The 19,863-nt window shown below is 38.4% G+C and overlaps 1 protein-coding gene across 3 annotated transcripts in view; it reads right to left on the bottom strand.

Annotated features, from left to right (window-relative positions):
• Positions 1 to 179: 179 nt before the first annotated feature.
• The window catches only part of Terb1 (telomere repeat binding bouquet formation protein 1), a 33,185-nt gene continuing 13,501 nt past the window's right edge, over positions 180 to 19,863 (bottom strand). The window contains exons 11-18 of one of the 3 annotated variants that reach the window (XM_048355415.1): positions 18,942 to 19,102; positions 14,904 to 15,217; positions 10,301 to 10,365; positions 9,658 to 9,753; positions 5,598 to 5,747; positions 5,275 to 5,340; positions 1,468 to 1,505; positions 392 to 477 (exon numbers count right to left, since the gene is read on the bottom strand). In XM_048355415.1, the coding sequence (XP_048211372.1) occupies positions 1,468 to 1,505; positions 5,275 to 5,340; positions 5,598 to 5,747; positions 9,658 to 9,753; positions 10,301 to 10,365; positions 14,904 to 15,217; positions 18,942 to 19,102 (890 nt within the window). In that variant the 3' untranslated portion in view covers positions 392 to 477. Of the gene's footprint in view, positions 478 to 1,467; positions 1,506 to 5,274; positions 5,341 to 5,597; positions 5,748 to 9,657; positions 9,754 to 10,300; positions 10,366 to 14,903; positions 15,218 to 18,941; positions 19,103 to 19,863 lie in introns of all 3 variants that reach the window. The other 2 variants (XM_048355413.1, XM_048355414.1) reach the window with 2 other exon arrangements.

Genomic DNA, 19,863 nt, shown 5'->3' with positions numbered 1-19,863 from the left:
CTTGCCTCATATACACGAAGCCCTGGGTTCGATTCCTTAGCACCACATATATAGAAAAGGCCAGAAGTGGCACTGTGGCTCAAGTGGTAGAGTGCTAGCCTTGAGCAAAAAGAAGCCAGGGACAGTGCTCAGGCCCTGAGTCCAAGCCCCAGGACTGGCAAAAACAAACAAACAAAAACCAATAACAAAAAGTAATCCTATTTCTAAGACTTCCTGTCACATGAGGGCTTAGAAAAATATTTTCTATCTTTTAAGGTACTGTATTTTTAGACTAAAATGAAAATCAGCCGTCTCTTGCTGCACACTCAGCATGTTTGATCAAGTTGTGGTATTTGTGAGCAAGGTCCACAGCTGTCCGTCCCTTCTGAAAAGGGAAAGACCACAAAATTGAATTCCAATGATTTCCCATTTTCTTAACGCCATGGAAAAGATAATTTACTTCTTCTTCAGTAAAGTTCTTACGAATTCTTCTTTTTTCTGTTATTAATGAGAGAATTATAGAATGCATTAGTATCTGTTAAAAAACAGGAGTCTTTTTGAGGCCCAAAACCTACAAAACTTATTCTAGGGGCTGAGAATATGGCCTAGTGGTAGAATGCTTGCCTCATATACATGAAGCCCTGGGTTCAATTCTTCTCCATTACATATACAGAAAAAGCCAGAAGAGTTCCTGTGGCTCAAGTGGTAGAGTGCTAGCCTTGAGCAAAAAGAAGCCAGAGACAGTGCTCAGGCCCTGAGTTCAGTCCCCAGAACTGGCAAAACAAACAAGCAAACAAACTTATTCTATGCATATAGAGAAAATTTCATGTCTAGTATACATATTATATGCAAATCTACTTCAATGAAAAAGAAAACCTGAGTACCTACTATACTATTAAGATAGGTGCCACTGCTATGGCTTACTCAATAGTTGTAATTTATAGCTGGATGCCAGTGGCTTACACCTAGCTACTCAGGAGGCTAAGATCTGAGGATCGTGGTTCCAAGCCAGTCTGCGCACAAAAGTCTCTTGAGACTCTTATATCCAATTAACAACTCATGAACAGGAAGTAGTGCTGTGGCTCAAAGAGATAAAGCACTAGTCTAGAGCAAAAAGCTCAGGGATAGTAACCAGGCTTTGGATTCAAGCCCCACACCAACAAAAATGAAAGTTGTAATTTAATCTATTATAATAAAAGGTGCACCAATGCAACAGCAATGCTCACAAGACAATATGTTGGAAGTTAACTGTACAACTGGGGGGGGGGCAGGCGATTGGAGAGGAGGGAAGGTGGGAGAAAAATGAAAGAGATAACAAGTTTGACAAGAAATGTACTCACTATCTTACCTATGTAACTGTAACCCCTCTGTACAGCACCTTGACAATAAAATTAAATTTAAAAAATACCTGAACATCTTTAAATCAAGAAAAAGTTTATAACTGCTAATGCAACATTCCTGTGGGGAGATGATTAACAAACAGCTTACCTATCTTACAGAAACAGTCTTCCCAAAGGGCTCCATAACTTGATAGAATAAAAAAAGAATACCAATACTTGTTACTTTAAATATAGGTTTGGTTAACATTTTTAAGAAAAAGGATCTTTTGAAATTTGCTTTTAAAAACATTCATTTCCTATATGGGTGTTCAGCTTGATCAAAACTAAAAAAAGTGGTTGCATGATGATGAATGAAGTTTTTGATTACCTGCTTTTAGAGAACAATTTCTATTATACAAAGAATACAAAGATGGTAGACAATTTTTTCCACTGATCATTCCTAGAAAAATAGGTTTCTTTTAGGGAGGAAATATTTTTAAGCTTTTTTATTCATTGTTTACTCATGTAATCATTGTAGATAGATGCTGGAGAGGAGTTGAGGCTACCCTTTGAGAAGGAATGGGTATGATTACACTAGACTATCCTTAGAAAATCTTCCCAGCTGATCTTACCAGGCTGAAAAAGCAGTGTAACTAATGTAATTAATAGTACTATTTACAAGGAAAGCTCCATGAGAGCAGGAACTTTGGTACAGTTGTTCACCATTGCATCCCAAATGTCTAGGATAGTATTTGAGACATAGTAGGTGATCATTAAATACTAAGAGGGGAAAAAAAAAACCTACTAGTAGAACTATCTCAAAACTTACCAAAGAAATTACTTCCTTTTGGGCTGGGAATATGGCCTAGTGGCAAGAGTGCTTGCCTTATTATACATGAAGCCCTGGGTTCAATTCCCCAGCACCACATATATAGAAAATGGCCAGAAGTGGCACTGTGGCTCAAGTGGCAGAGTGCTAGCCTTGAGCAAAAAGAAGCCAGGGACAGTGCTCAGGCCCTGAGTCCAAGGCCCAGGACTGGCAAAAAAAATAAGAAGAAAAAATAAAATAAAAAGTTAAAAAAAGAAATTACTTCCTCCTATGGAGGGATAACATAGAGGAATATTCATATTTTACTTATCCAAGAAATAGTTTTCGGCTTCTCTTGCCTAAATGATTCAAACCGCTTATAATCCGGGCTGGTAAGTGATAACTTTGGGGATATTGAGGACCTGAAATTGTGCATTTAAAGCCTCCTCTTCTACTGAGGTTGCCACCTCTCTGACTCTACCAAACAAACACTCAAAGGTTTCTACAGCTAAGAACGAGGCAGCTAGGAAGAAGCAAACAGCTCTGTACTTCAAGACGCCCCTCTCCAGCTTCATTAGTACTCTTCATAATATTGACTGTTAGGGGAATAGGAAAAAACTGGCAAGATACCTTACTCCCAGAAATTCGAGAAACTCTTACTTTTCAGACCCTCTCAAGGTACCAGCCCATCCTGAAAGAAAGCATTGAGGAGGAAATGGAGCTGTGGCTCAAGTGGTAGAGCACTAGCCTTGAGCTGAAGAGCTAAGGAACAGCACCCAGACCCAGAGAGTTCAAGCCCCATGACCGTCAAAAAAAAAAGCCTTGAGGAAAAATTTCAATGCTTCTATAGTACAGCAGTCCTTCCTCAAAAAAAAAGGTGCAAATATCAGTGCAAACTATAATTGAATGAAAAGTAGTGAAATGTCCTACTAAAAAGGGAAAATTTACCCAAATGAGAAAAAAATAAGGCAAAATGCCAAACTAGCTGGCTTTGAAATACACAAGACAAACCAAATTAATACTTTCTCAGGATGCCTTGTAAATTCTAAAACAGCAGGTCAAATTATTAATGGATGATTATTTATGAGTTACATATCAGTTAGTACTATTTTAGGATCACTCTGTATAATTAATGTATAACACAATTATGCCCATTCATGAGGTTCTGGAGATGGTTTTACCTAGACAAATGGATTATAGAATATTTTTAATTGTTAGATCCTTGTTTTCTTTCTTTTTTTTTTTTTGCCAGTCCTGGGGCTTGGACTCAGGGCCTGAGCACTGTCCCTGGCTTCTTTTTGCTCAAGGATAGCACTCTACCACTTGAGCCACAGCGCCACTTCTGGCCTTTTTGTATATATGTGGTGCTGAGGAATTGAACCCAGGGCTTCATGTATAATGAGGCAAGCACACCTGCCACTAGGCCATATTCCCAGCCCCTACATCCTTGTTTTGAAGACATGTTGAAAAATTCTGTAATTTGATGTCAAGTCCTGTGAAGACTTCAACACAATTTCTAAAGGCAACATATCTCTATGGAATAAAATACCCACAGTCTCTACAGAGAAAAAAAAGTTTCTATTTCCTGGGGTTCATTTCAGTAATTATTGTATGATCAGATGCACATAGGCATTGTGCCTTGTATTCCTAATAGTATTCTTCTTTGGACTGTGTGTGAATGCCTATACTCCTGTATAATTTATCATATCTCAGTGTATTTTAGATCTAGCATCTGCATATGAAACATATAGCATTTGTGTCTCAGAGCTTGACAAAAGTTTTTTGGGATTTTTTTTTTTTTGGTCAGTTGTGGGGCTTGAATTCTGGGTCTGGATGCTGTTCCTGGCTCTTCAGCTCAAGGCCAGTGGCTCTACCACATGAGCCATGGCACCACTTCCACTTTTCTGGTGGTTAATTGGAGGTAAGAGTCTCATGAACTTTCCTGCCAGGGCTGGCTTTGAACCACAATCCTCAGATCTCACCCTTCTGAGTAGCTAGGCCTACAAGCGTGAGCCACTAAAGCTCACCTGGCCTGAAAGTACTTTAAAAAACAAACAAACAAACAAACAGGTTCTCAGACTGAAGCCAATGAATGGCTCATGCCTATAATCCTAACTACTCAAGAGGCTAAGACCTCGAGGATTGTGGCTAAAAGCCAGTCTAAGCAGAAAAAGGTGAGATTCTATCCAAAATAACCAGCAAAAAAAGGGCAGGGTTGGAGGTGTGGCTTAGGGGGTAAAGTGCTAGCTGAGAAAGTACAAGGCACTTCAAACCCCAATACCACCTTAAAAAAAAGTAAAGCTCTCTTCCACAGTGATACTTTACTTACTTTATATACTTTATACTTTATTTACCTAGAAAAAATTCTTAAATTTGAGGTTTCTTTCAAGGGTTTGGCAGTGAAAATGGCCAAATAAATGTGATGTGAAGCAAAATATTTCCTGGATGAATTAAGTCCAAATGTCTCTGTGATAAATATCAGAGTAACTCTATTGATGTTACCCATTTCTTTTTTTTTAATGGTAGAGTTGATGTACAGAGGGGTAACAGTTACATAAGTAAGGTAATGAATACATTTGTTTTCAAACAGTGCTACCTCCTCCTTGGTTTTCTCCCACTTGATGTTACTCATTTCTGATAATTCCGACAAGTAATGTACTCGATTGCTTGTTCCTACCTCTGAAGTATTAGCTTCAGATGATTAGGAGAAAATGTTAAGATTTTCAAACTCCGATAAATTTGGAATGGCAATATGCCTGAAAACTTAACCCTGCAGTTAAATTAAAATTGCAATAAATTGTTTAAGAAGCATTTTCTTGCTTCATTTCGACTCTTTGACACACTAGAATTATGACCAAAAGTCATATTGGAAGAATTTTGTTCCGAGAATATGAGTTGATCCAGACAATAGAACAAAGGTTTCTAGAAAAAGCTTGCAATTAATCTAAGTTATGCTATTTCCGACTTGTAAATATTAAAGGCAACAATATCCCTAAGAAACTTCCAGATGGCAGACAGCAAGTGCACAAAGGGGAGATGTCTCTTTTCTTAGGAAATATAATCTTCATCAGAGCTAAGGGTTATCACTGATGATGAGAACTAAAAACATCTATATGTTTTTTAGGAGTTTTTGATATTTAAGTTGATTTAGAAATTAAATATATTCACTTCTTTCTCCAGGGATAGTAGATTTGCTAGTGAGCTGTCTTCTTCTACGTGGGGTCAGCAGAATTTCTGAAAAATATGGAAAACGTAAGATTATGAATTCTATTAGTATGGTATTTTCCTCTCCCCAACCCTTCTAGTAGAAATACTTAGATTAGGAAGAACTTTTAAAACACAGAGACTAAATCTTCTCCTACGTACATCATAAATTATTGGTTTTTAAAAATGTTTTCTTTTCAACATTTAGTTTTTACATATACTTAGTATTGTAATGATGATTCAGAAGGCACAGTTGTAACTAGTCTTAAAGCTACAGAATTAATTACTTTTGTTACAGATAAATGATTTCCTTAGTTCACTTTTATATCTGTCTTCAGCATCCACAATAACTTTGTGTCGATCACATTGGTTTGGACAAGCATGCAAGAGCTTGCTAAAATTTCTGCTATTCAGAGGTTTTCCTACTGAGATGCAACCTAAAAGAAAACAAAATAATGTGATGTACAGATGTAAATAATGCACTTATAAATCTATGAAAGCAGTTTTCTATATGATGGTAACTGATGTAAAATTAGAAACCTAACTATAAATACCTTAAGAAATCTATGTATACTAATAAAAAAATCTTAAAAAACAACCAAAGTATGAGAGTATAAAACCATACGTGTATGTCAATGTTAAAATAAGTGTTGGGATAGAAGTGTGAACAGTTACAGCAATATAGAAAAGGAGCAACCAAACCAGGTGTGGTGCTACACATCTGTAATCTCAACACTCAGGCAGCTGGGGCAGTAGGATACCAAGTGCAAGGTCAGCCTGGGCAACTTAGCCAAACCCCATCTCAAAAATAAAATTAGCTGAGTGTGGTGGCACACATCTGTAATCCAAGCACATGGGAGTCAGGAGAAGTCTGGACTACAAATGAGACCCTGTCTCCAAAAAAGGTCAGGCACGGGTGGTACACACAGAAAATCCTCATTACTCAGAAGGCTAAGATCCTGGTAAGACAACTTAGGCAGAAAAGTCCATGAGACTCTTATCTCCAATTAACCAATAAGGAAGCTGAAAGTGGAGGTGTGGCTAAAACAGTGGAATGCCAGCTTTGGGGGAAAAAGCCATGAAAGAAGGCAAGGCCTTGAGTTCAAGTTTCAGTACTTGGCATGCCTACATGCACACATACACACTTACTCTCTCATAATACTAGTAATATGCATATTTTATTGTTTGGGGCTTTTTTCAACTATTTTTTGTCTTCTCTTTTTTAGTACTGGGGATCAAACCCAGGACGTTGCACTTGCCAGGCAAGCACTTTGCCACTGAGCTACATCCCAGGTCTAAATACTTTTACAAAAATTTAAAAGGGATAGATATATTTCATTGTGTTTTCCTAGAACATTGAGAGTTCTTGGTTTCAATCCCCAGCACTACAGAAGGGAAAAGGAAAGAGAAAGGAGGGAAAAGAGGGCTTGGGGGTATGGCTCCATAGTAGACCACCTAACTAGCAAACATAGGGACACCAAGTTTAACCTCAGTACCAATAGAAAAAAGAAAAAGGGATACAGTTTGTCTGGTTATGATGATTACAGGAAAATATCTAAAAGAAGTGATATATATGTAAGTTGAGTTTTTGTTTTGTCTTTGTCAGTCATGGGGATGCTGTCCCAGAGCCTTTGTGCTCAAGGCCAGCGTTCGACCACTTAAGCCGCAGTGCCACTTCCAGTTTCTGAGAGGTTAGTTGGAGATAACAGTCTCATAACAGCCAGCTTTGAACCGTGATTCTCAGATCTCAGCCTCCTGAGTAGCTAGGATTACAGAGGTGAACCACTAGCTGTTTCTAATGTTTAGATCAATAGAGTCAGGTAATGCCATTAAGAGTATATACTCACTGTGGACAGCATAACTTTTCAAATTTTAAAGTAAAACTGGACCCTGTTAAACTCATTTTTAATTCATTTATTTTCATGTTTGCTTAAAAAAAATCACAACAGCCACTAAAAACCTAGGATCAGAAAGATAAAAAATCATCATGCTGAGGCTGGGAATGTGGCTTAGCGGTAAAGTGCTTGCCTAGCATGCACAAAGCCCTGGGTTCGATTCCTCAGCATCATATAAACAGAAACAGCCAGAAGTGGTGGTGTGGCTCAAGTGGTACAGTGGTAGCCTTGAGCAAAAGAAGCTCAAGGACAGTGTCCATGCACTGAGTTCAAGCCCCAAGACTGGCAAAAAAAAAATAATAATAATCATGCTGGCAGATGTCCTAGCTATTTGGGAAGCTGAGGCAGGAGGATCCTTAGAAGCTAAGAATTCAAGGCCAGCCTAGGCAACACATGAAGACTTTTTCTAAAAAAACAAACAAACAAAAAAAACAAACTTAATATTGAAATATGTAACATGTTGTATCTCCCTTATAAATTTTTAAATATGTGAGTTAACTGCAGAGCTCCAGGGTAGCTAATTGAACAATTTTGGAAACTATACTTTTAGATTCCTAAGAAGAAAGTATTACAAGGAATGGCATTCAATAATACCAAGAATTTTCAGGTAAGAATTTTTAAGTCACTATCACATTAATTGTTCCTGGGGACACATACCTATAATCCAAGGATTCAGAAGGCTAAGGCCAGAGGATTATGAATTCAAAACCACTTTGGTTACACTGCAAAACTCTGTTTTAATAAGTAAATGAACAAATAGAGAAACAAAGTCATAGGTTTAAAGGACAAAAAAGAAGCTTCGGGTTTCCTTTAATATGTGAAATTTAGTAGAATGGGGAAAAAAGTACCAGACTTCCAGGAGTTAAGAAGGGAAGGAATGAGGGACAAGGTAACAAACAGTACAAGAAATGTATCCAATGCCTAATGTATGAAACTGTAACCTCTCTGTAATTCAGTTTGATAATAATATATATATATATATATATATAGAAGGGAAGGAATACATTGAAAGAGAAGGAATAAGACAGGGATCTGGCATTTAAAGGTGGAAAGGAGAGTGTAAGAATCCTTGAATGAATAGCAAATAACAAAGCATTTTTTTTTCAGTACTAGGACTTGAACTCAGGGCCTCAAGTTCTCACTTGGCTTTTACAATCAAGTCCAATGAGCACTCCACTACTGGAGCCATACAGTTAGTACCAATAATTAATTTGTTAAAATGAGGACATATGAACACAGTTTAAAAAGAAACAAAAGGAGTTAGTAGATAAAAATAAGCTTTTGTGCTGGGAATGTGGCTTAGTTGTAGAGTGCTTGCCTAGCATGCATGAAGCCCTGGGTTCAATTTCTCAGCACCACATAAACAGAAAAAGCCGGAAGTGGAGCTGTAGCTCAAGTGGTAGAGTGCTAGCCTTGAGCAAAAAGAAGCCAGGGACAGTGTTCAGGCCCCGAGTCCAAGCCCCAGGACTGGCAAAAAAAAACCTTTTATAATTATTAAAGTCAAAGATGGGATTCAGAGATTCAGATTATTACCTGACATTAGCTTTAGAATAAGAAAAAGAAATCTCTTCATCCCAAATAGAAGAAGAATGACATTTGGACTAAACATGGAGTAGCCTGAATTTTCTCCATAAAACAGAGTGCAATAAATAGTGAGCATGAACAGAGAGGAAATACAAAGGTGTAAAGGAATGGAAGATATGGAATAATTACTGTGGAATTAATACAGAAAAAAATAGGTAACAGGGGCTGGGGATATGGCCTAGTGGCAAGAGTGCCTGCCTCATATACATGAGGCCCTGGGTTCGATTCCCCAGCACCACATATACAGAAAATGGCCAGAAGTGGCGCTGTGGCTCAAGTGGCAGAGTGCTAGCCTTGAGCAAAAAGAAGCCAGGGACAGTGCTCAGGCCCTGAGTCCAAGGCCCAGGACTGGCAAAAAAAAAAAAAAAAAAAAAAAAAAATAGGTAACAGGACACTAGAACACTAACATGTCAATATAAATATAAAATAGGTATTATATAATATTTAGAGCATAATCCAGAATATATACCTATTTTTCTCTGCAACAACATAAAATGTTTATTTTTCTCAACAAAATTATATATGTAGATGATATGAACAGTAAAACACAAGAGTAAAAAATTGAAGTGGGTAATATAAACAAACATTGGAGCTCGGCCTGGTACAGAAAAGGAATATTAATTTGAATGCTTTCATACTCTACATTGTCATCTCTTCAAAGGAAATGAAAGTTAATTAATAAAAGTAGAACTATTATGAAATCTAGTTTTACTAACATAAAAAAGCTTTAATTATGTTTGCTTGTTTGATGGTCCTAGAATTTGAACTAAGGGTCTGATGCTTCCTAGGCAGGCACTCTACTACTTGAGCTATACCCCCAACCCTTAAAATTTAAATTATGAAATAATTGCAATCAAAAAATATTTACCTGAACACCTATACTTCAATATTTTGGTACAGTTGTCAGCTGCTTGAAAACTGACAACTTCCTTATTAATTATGTCTGAGCATAATGTAAATGGATCTGAAAAAATTGTAAAATGCAAGACTTTGGATTAATTAAAAGGCTCTGACATTTACAAGATTTCTCAATTCTCAATACTTTCATGAGCTTTAGCTCAGTACTATACAGTCATCCTGGTGGAGAAAACAAAAAAGTTCTGGTTATCAGTGACAGGTAAGCAAAGCATTCACACCATAATGAGAATCAAAATTATGGCTTATACTTTAGAGAGCAGATACACCAATATCCATTTGTGTGTGTGTACTGGTCCTGGGGCTGGAATTCAGGGCCTGGGCACTGTCCCTGAACTTCTTTTGCTCAAGGCCAGTACTCTACCACTTGAGCCACAGCTCCATTTCTAGCTTGTTTTGGCAGTTTATTGGAGATAAGGGTCTCATGGACTTTCAGATGGACTTTCAAAGCTCAAGATGGCTTTGAACCACAATCCTCAGATCTGTCTACTGAGTGGCTAGGAGGTTATGAGCCACTGGCACTTGGCCACTTACATTTTTAACTCTATCAGTCATCTGTTCTTGGAAAACAAAGATGAAATATTTGAAAATCATACCTGTTACTGGTGACTGCTGCCTTTTTTTTCTGACAACGTGAACTGGATATTTAAAAACATGGTCACTAAAAGAAAAGAGGCATCAAATTTTTTGAAGACATTGTCTAGTGTGTTTATGCAATGGTTTGACTCTGGGTATGGCATGCAGAAGGACCTACTAAAATTTACTGTGGTCCCCCCAAAATCCATACATTAAAAATTCCTTGTTCCCCAGGGCTTGCACATTGGTTCTGTGGGCCTGTGGGAGGTGGAGTCTTACAGGATTTTTGGTAACTGGATATATGCTCTTGAAGGGGATTATCCACCCCTCACCATTTTGGACTAGCCATGAGCCAAAATAAAACTATAAGCCAAAATAAAACCAATCTGGGGCTGGGGATATGGCCTAGTGGCAAGAGTGCCTGCCTCATAAACATGAGGCCCTGGGTCGATTCCCCAGCACCACATATACAGAAAATGGCCAGAAGTGGTGCTGTGGCTCAAGTGGCAGAGTGCTAGCCTTGAGCAAAAAGAACCCAGGGACAGTGCTCAGGCCCTGAGTCCAAGCCCCAGGACTGGCCAAAAACAAACAAACAAACAAACAAAAAAAACTAATCTCTTTATAAGCTTATTGCTTTGGTTATTTGTTATAGTGATGAAGAACTAATATATCTGTCAAGTTTGCCAAAGTAGGGTTTAGGGCTTATAACATTTATATCCTGGTTTCTAGAACTGGAGTTAGACAGTTCTCCAGAAGGTATTAATATTGATACCACGAGAAATATGGAAGAAAAAGATTACAAAAATAATAACAGAGGTAGGTGCCAGTGGCTCACATCTGTAATCTTAGCTACTCAGGAGGCTCGATATGAGGATCACTGTTCAAAGCCAGCTCAGGCCGAAGTCCAAGTGAGACTCTGATCTCCAATTAACTACCAGATAACCAGAAGTGGAGCTGTGGCTCAAAATTGTAGAGAATAGGGGCTGGGGATATAGCCTAGTGGCAAGAGTGCCTGCCTCGGATACACGAGGCCCTAGGTTCGATTCCCCAGCACCACATATACAGAAAACGGCCAGAAGCGGCGCTGTGGCTCAAGTGGCAGAGTGCTAGCCTTGAGCGGGAAGAAGCCAGGGACAGTGCTCAGGCCCTGAGTCCAAGGCCCAGGACTGGCAAAAAAAAAAAAAAAAAAAAATTGTAGAGAATAAGCCTTGAGCAAAAGAGCTCGAGACAGCACCCAACCCCCACGTTCGAGCCCCACAAGAACCAGTTGATAGATCATTTATCCGATAGTGTGAGACCCTGAGTTCAATTCCAAATACAGAAATAAATAAATAATATAATTTTTAAAAAAGAAGAAAAAAGGAAGAAGTTAGGGAAAAAAGGAGACAACAAAATGAGTGGGAGAAAGAAAATAGGTGACAGGATAACCAACATTTGTGTCTGATGAATGTAACCTTGATAAAAAAAATGTTTTGGCTATAATAGTGTCATAATAACAGGCAATACAGAAAAAGCAATCGCTTGTAAATTAGAAAAGAATTGCTATGGGCAATTCTAAGCAAAAGAAGCAGCACAGGAGGAATCACAATACCAGATTTCAAGCTCTATTATAGAGCCATCATAACCAAAAGAGCCTGGTACTGGCATAAAAACAGACCTGAAGACCAATGGAATAGAAGACCCAGAAATAAAGCCGCATACTTACAGTCAGCTGTTATTTGACAAAGGTGCTAAAGACATTCAGTGGAAAAAACATAGCCTCTTCAACTACTGATGCTGGGAAAACTGGGCAGCCACATGTAGAAAACTCAAAGTAGACCCTAGCCTATCACCATGCATCAAGATCAACCCAAAATGGATTAAGGACCTCAACATCAGACCTGAAGCCTTGAAACTACTGAAGGACAGAGTAGGAAGGACACTAGAACTTATAGGCACAGGAAGGAACTTCTTGAACATACAGGGGCACAACAGATAAGGGAGAGACTCGACAAATGGGACTACTACAAAATAAGTTTCTGCATAGCTAAAGACATATCCACCAAACTAGAAAGACAGCCCAGCCAACCATATGGGAAAGGATCTTCACCAGTACAGCAACAGACAAAGGCCTAATATCTGTCATCTACAGAGAACTCAAGAAAGTAACCTCCTCCAAACCCAGTAAACCAATTATTAAATGGGCAAAGGAGCTAAAGAGAGACTTCACAGGAGAAGAAATAAAAATGGCAAAGAAACATATAAGGAAATGTTCAACATCCCTGGCCGTAAAGGAAATGCAAATAAAAACAACCCTGAAATACCACCTCACTCCAGTTAGAATGGCCTATACTCTGAACTCAGGCAACAACAAATGCTGGAGGGGATGCAGGGAAAGAGGAACCCTTCTCCACTGTTGGTGAGGTGCAAACTAGTACAACCACTTTGGAGAACAGTATGGAGGTTCCTCAAAAAGCTCAGCATAGAAATACCCCATGATCCAGCCATACCACTCCTAGGCATTTATCCTGAACAACAGGTCTCAGGATACCATAAAGACATCTGCACATCCATGTTTATCACTGCACAATTCACAATAGCCAAAATACGGAAACAATCCAGATGCTCCACTACAGATGAATTGATTCAAAATATGTGGTACCTGTACACAATGGAATACTACATAGCAATTAGAAATGATAAAATATTGGTATTTGCAGGGAAATGGTCAGAGCTTGAACAAATAATATTGAGCGAGACAAGCCTAGAACACGGAGAACAAAGGCACATGGTCTCCTTGATACATGACTGTTGGGGGTGGTGGAGGGGGAAAGGGAGAGGAAACAGTAGAGACCAGGTCTGCAAAACAGCAAACTTCTTTTCAAATGGTATTTCCACAGGTCTGGGTCAGCGACTTTACATTATGTATCTAAACCAAACAACTACTAAACAAACATAAAAAGGTCTAGGATAGACCTATCAGTGGATCACAATAGCTCAACAGCTATGTACACATGATTATATAAGATGAGGATAAGCAGAAACAACTCCAAGAGAAGGACACAGGAGGATTTTATTGTTGTCGTTACGTTTAATGTTCTAGGTGAATTTCCTTTGGCGTACCCTACTGTATAGGATTTTGGTACACTAGGTATGGTATATATGCTTACCTGAACTAGGAAAGGGAAAGAAAAATGAGGGTATAACAAATATGACAAGAAAAGTACTCATACCTTATTATGTAACTGTACCCCCTTTGCACATCACCTTGTCAATAAAATTTAATTAAAAAAAAAGAATTGCTGTAGGTATCTGTGTACCTATATTCATAGAGGTACTATAGAGGAGGAGAAAGTATTTAAAATGTTATTAATATTAATAACATATCTGAGGTAGAAGAAGAATTTAGTGGAAGTCTTGGGAAGAGAATAATAAGCCTGAGCCAAAGAACATATCTCACAGCTGGGCAATTCCATATGCCCTAGAAAGCAAATTAAAATGAGCATCAAGAAGTCTTAGCCAGGTATCAGTAGCTCATGTCTGTAATCCTAGCTACTCTGAAGGCTGAGGTCTAAAGGTTGAGGTTTAAAGTCAGCCAGCACAGAAAAGTCTATGAGATTCCCATCTCCAAAATAAACAGCAAAAACCTGAACTGGGGTCATTACACAAGTGGTAGAGTAGCAGTCAAGGAAGCATGAGGCTCTGAGCTAAAAAAATCCATATTGACCTTCCCCTTCCCCTCCCCCCCAAAAAAAAGTAAGTCTTGAAAATATTTGTGTGGGTATGGCTCAAGTGTATAGTGCTTGCTTTGCATGCACAAGATCTTGAATTCAATCCTCAGTACCACACAGAAAAGGTCCTGAAAAGGACAAAAGGGGTGATAGTACAACCCATCTTCCTGATAGCTAGATTATTCTACCCAGAACACAGCTTCCTTTTCATTTTTCTTAATCACAGCAACCATTAGAACGTACACCCAAAAAGGTTTAAGTAAAAAAAGTTACAAGACAGGCTGGACCTGAGAAAGAACAGTATAGGAGATGAAATGCAGGAAACAAAAGAACATACCCAAACTGGATTTTTCACCACAGCTCATTCCCTTTTTCATTAAATTTACAAGCATAAGTAGCTCACACCTATAATCCTAGCTATTCAGGAGGCTGAGGGTAGAATTGTGGTTCAAGACTATCCCAAGCAGAAAAGTTCATGAGATCCTATCTCAAAAGTAACTGCAAAAAAATAGGGCTGGAGGAGTAGCTTAGGTGGTAGATATTGCCACTCTAGCAAACATGAATTTAAAGTCTAGTACCACAAAAAATTACAAATTGGTTTTTGCCATATTTGGTAACAGATTATCAATACTTACACTGTTACTTCAGAAGGTAGAAGGATTCAATTAGATTTTTTTGAGCACTCTCTAAAATTCAAATATGATTATGTAACTCAATCTTCAATGCTTCCCATATCCTGTGAGCTAAACCCCCAAATCCTTAGAAGTGGGACATGTCTCTTTTTCTCTGAAAATATTTCCTACTTTGGCCTTCTCTCAAGACTATCATTTCTGTATCCTCATTGCCTAAGAATATAGCATACTGTAGCATACAATAAACACTTGCTGAATAATATAAAAATTTTAAACTATACCTTGATTTAGAAACAAAATTCTTTTTGTCAAAAGTTGTTTTCTCATGTAAGCTTTGATTGCGGCTAGAACTGACTTTACGTAAAGTCATCTTTTGCCCACTAAATGGATTTGTACTCTGTAACAGGGTCTTCACTCCGTTATCATCAGCACAAGCCTTAGATGTGACATCACCAGACACAGAACCCTGAAGCTCTCCAGGCTGGTTTTTATCCTTATCTTCTTCTGCTTTGGTATCATCAGTACTACAGTGTTTCAGTGTGTTGTCCTTTTTCATAAATGGCATATTCTCATAGTTTTCTCTTTGTATTTTTTCCTATAATGTAAAAATGGCAAATAATCCCAATATAATCCATTTCTTTACAACCCACTTTACATTTTCTTTAAACAATGCAGAAAAAGAGTATGACTGCCAATAAAATGTTAGTTATAAAAGGGGTAGGTGTGCATTAAGAAGACAAAGTAATTGTATTCAATAAATGGTCCTAGGGCAATTAGGAACCCATATGGGAAAAATAATGTAGCTATTTCACAGTGTACACACAAATAAGGCCAAGATATATCAAATATTTATATTTTTAAGAATGAAATTATAAGCAGGGTGCTGGTGTCTCATACCTGAAATCCTAGCTATTCAAGGAAGCTCAAATAGGAGGATTATGGTTTGAAGCCAGCTAGAACAGGGAAGTCCATAAGATTTTAATCTCCAATTAACCACCAAAAACCCAAATGTGCATTATGGCTCAAGTAGTAGAATGCTAGTCTTGAGCAAAACAGCTCAGCAACAGTGCTTAGGCCCTGAGTTCACAGCCCAGAACCAAAACAATAAAGGAAGGAAGAAAGAAGGGAGGGAGGGAGGGAGGGAAGAAGGGAAGGAAGGCGGGAGGGAGGGAAGAAAGGCGGGAGGGAGGGAAGAAATTATATATACTCTAAAAGAAACCATGATATTTTAATGTTCTCAGCTTCTTCAAGTACTACACTACATAAAATAACTAAATCATAAAAGAATAAAATATATTTAAACATATAAAAATTTTTGAGCCAGGATCTGGTGGCTCACACCTATAATCCTAATTACTCAGGAGGCCGAGATCTGAGGATCATGGCTCCAAATCCTCTCAGGCTTTCAAGAAAGTCCACCAGCCTCCCATCTCCAATTAACATCCAAAAAGCCAGAAATGAACCCATGGTTCAAGTGATGGAGTGCCAGCCCTGAGGAAAAAAAATAAATCAGGGACAGCTTCGAGGCCCTGAGTTCAAGCCTCAGGATCTGTACAATTTTTTTGAAAGTTCTCTTTGAGACCAAGAACAAAACAGGGTGGACTCAGAGGGTAAAAAGGAGCAAGAAGCAAAACCAACAGTAAACAAAACACCAGGAAATACATATGTGTATATATATGTAATTAGGCCACAGGGAAATTTTTTTCCAGTACTGGAGTTTCAACTCAGAGCCTCTCTGGTCAAAAAAAAAAAAATGTGCTACACACACACACACACAAAAGATCTTTTTAAAACTTTATTATTGGGGTTTGAATTCACAAAGGATAAAAAGATTTGACAGGTACCTCACTATGAAATTTCAAAACACAAGATAAGATTATATAAGCATAAGCCAGGGTGCTGATGGCTCATACCTATAATCCTAGCTACCCAGAAGGCTAAGATCTGAGGATCACTTTTCAAAGCTAGGGAAGTCCATGAAACTCCTATCTCCAAGTAACTGCCAAAAAACTGTAAGTGACGCTGTGGCTCAAAGTGGTAGAGTACTAGCCCTAAGCAAAAAAGCTCAGGGACAGCAAGCACTCAAGCCCTGAGTTCAAGCTCCAATATTGACCAAAAAAAAAAAAAAAAAGGATTATATAAGCTTCCAAGAAGAGAAAACAGGTCAATACCAGGAGATTAAAATGGATCTGTACCTCAAGAATAACATTGGAGGGCTGGGAATGTGGCTTAGTGGAAGAGTACTTGCCTTGCGGGCATGAAGCCCTGGGTTTGATTCCTTAGTACCACATAAACAGAAAAAGCCAGAAGTGGCACTGTGGCTCAAGTGGTGGAGTGCTAGCCTTGGGCAAAAAGAAGCCAGGAACAGTGCTCAGGCCCTGAGTTCAAGCCCCAGTACTGGCAAAAAACAGACAAACACACACACACACACACACACACACACACACACACGAATAACATTGGAACCTACAAGACTATGGACCAATACCTTCAGCATAATAAGGACAGGTGATTTTCTAATTAGTCAAACTATCAATTGGAAAGATAAATTAAAAAATACTTTCCTATTTGTAAGATCTTATGTATGTATGTATATATGTATATATTTATTTATTTGTGTTGGTATTGGGGCTTGAACTTGGGTTCACCCTTTGACTTTTTCACTCAAGGTTAGAGCTTTACTGCTTAAGCTATGCTTCCACCTTCAGCATTTTGCTAGCTAATTGGAGATAAGAACCTTGGGGAGTTTTGGCTGGGGTAGCTTTAAATCACAATTCTCAGTTATCAGTTTCCTGGGTAGTCAGGGTTACAGGTGTGAGCTACCAGCACCCAGCCAGATTTGTAAGGTCTTTGTACCTCTTAAATTTAGTATCTTGATTCTATCAAGAGACTCCATAAACTGGACATGGTGCTTCATGCTTGTAACCCCAGCTACTTGGGAGGCAAAGATCTAGAGGATCACAGTTTAAGACAGCCTGAGCAAAAAGTTGGTAAGACCCTATTTCAACACACAAGCTAGACACAGTAGAATGTGTCTGTAATCACAGGCAAGTGGGAAGCATAAGTAGAAGCATGGTCTCAGGACTGTGCCTGGACAAAAAAATGTGAAACCTTATGTAAGAAAAGTAACTGAGGAGCTGGGGATGTGGCTTAGTGGTAGAGTGCTTACCTAACATGCATGAAACCCTGGGTTCTATTCTTCACTACCATATAAACAAAAAAAGCCAGAAGTGATGTGGCTCAAGTGGTAGAGTGCTAGCCTTGAGCAAAAAAGCTCAAGCTTCAGGACTGGCACAATAAAACAAAAAGTAACTAAAGCCAAAAACAAAACAAGCAAAACAAAACACTCAAACCCACCACATCAAGTGACTAACCTATACCACTTAGTTTTGCATAATTTTACTCTGTGATATCTGCACAGTGATCAGCTTGTCTGATGACTCATTTCTCATTAATATCCCTCATCATTAAACTGACTACACAAGCAAGAGAATATGAACATACCTATGTGTGTGTGTGTGTGTTGTGTGAGTGTGTGTGTGTGTAGAGAGAGATAGAGAGAGATTGGGGGAAGAGGAGCAATTATCAGGTTAATTATCAGATTGCTTTTTCTTTACACTACTATACAGTTAGATGTTAGAATCTCAAAGACATTTCTGCCCAGGCTGGCTTTCAACTGCAATCCTCAGATCTCAACTTCCTAAGTAGCTAGGATTACAGGTGTGACTGATGCCCAATTTGTTTCTACTTTTTAAAAATCTATTTTAATAACATATATGACTATATAAAGTGGTTTCATTGTGAGAATTCCATTGATATATACAGAGTCCTTTGAACAAGTTCAGTCCTTCTTTTTCATTTTTTCAAAGAGTGTTTGGTGGGTTTCATTATGCTATCTTCAGACATTCTACTTGTATGTGTGTGTGAGTATGAGTACTGGGGCTTGAACTCATGGCCTCACACTCTCACTTGGCTTTTTTTCTCTAGACTAGCACTCTACCACTTGGGTCACAACTCCACTTCTGGCCTTTAGGTAGTTAACTAGAGATAAAGAATCTCATTTACTTTCCTGTCTAGGCTGACTTTAAACTATGATCCTTAGATCTCACCCTCCTGAGCAGCTAGGATTACAGGTGTGAGCCACCACAGCCTGGCTGATATTCTACTTTTTAAAAAATATCTTTTTTTTTTCTATATCCAAGGCTGATTTGTCAAGTAGTGCTACTAAATTTTACATTAAAATGTAGGAAAAATATTTTCTACCCTCCAACCTCTATTAAAAAATACTTGAAAAAAACTGCCAAAACAAAAAAGCCAACCTCATTTTCTTCTCTTTCAAGCTGTTCTATTCTGTGTAGAATTTCCTTTGCTCTAGTCCAGTACTCTTCAAGATTCTTTTCTTTCGCATTTGTATCCTTCAATTGTTTTGCTTTATTTTCATCAAAAGAATAGTCTCGTACACTTAGAGATACTTTTTCAGCTTTGTAATGTAGGAGAAATAATAGGTTTATGTATTACTAGAGATGTCATTGTCATATCCTTAAGAACTTTAAATTTTCTTCATTCAGACTACCATAACTGGTACTGAACTTAAATATATGAGTGCTCACAAGGTTCCAGGATTCAACTATTGTTATAAATAAGACTCTACTTTTCAGAGTTAGGGGGAAAACAGCAATATGACAATGTTATTGTTGGCACACAGACACCCTCAGATATATTAACATTTGTGCTAAAAAGGGGTTTCCTTTTGGTGCTGGGCATTAAGCTACATTTCCAGCCCCGCCCCCCCTTTTTAAAATCATACTGGAGTTTAAACTCAGGAATAAAATTTGTGTCACATTTCTAGCAGTAGCTGTTTCTTAAAAGTGCCCATGAATAGTTCTGTCCTATAATCTTTTAAGTCTTTTTTTTTTTTTTTGGCCAGTCCTGGGCCTTGGACTCAGGGCCTGAGCACTGTCCCTGGCTTCCTTTTGCTCAAGGCTAGCACTCTGCCACTTGAGCCACAGCGCCACTTCTGGCCATTTTCTGTATATGTGGTGCTGGGGAATCAAACCCAGGGCCTCATGTATACGAGGCAAGCTCTCTTGCCACTTGGCCATATCCCCAGCCCAATCTTTTAAGTCTTTTCCCACCATATGATGGCCCACGTTTTCTTCCACCAAGACAAAAATTCTTATCATGGCTACTTTTCATTGTACTCCAGACATACTGGTCATCAATTCCTTGAGTGCAGCAGGC

The sequence above is a fragment of the Perognathus longimembris genome, chromosome 10 (assembly GCF_023159225.1).
Source record: "Perognathus longimembris pacificus isolate PPM17 chromosome 10, ASM2315922v1, whole genome shotgun sequence".
Classification (NCBI taxonomy): domain Eukaryota; kingdom Metazoa; phylum Chordata; class Mammalia; order Rodentia; family Heteromyidae; genus Perognathus; species Perognathus longimembris.
Note: the sequence above shows the minus strand (reverse complement) of the source record. Positions and strands in the feature narration are given on the sequence as shown.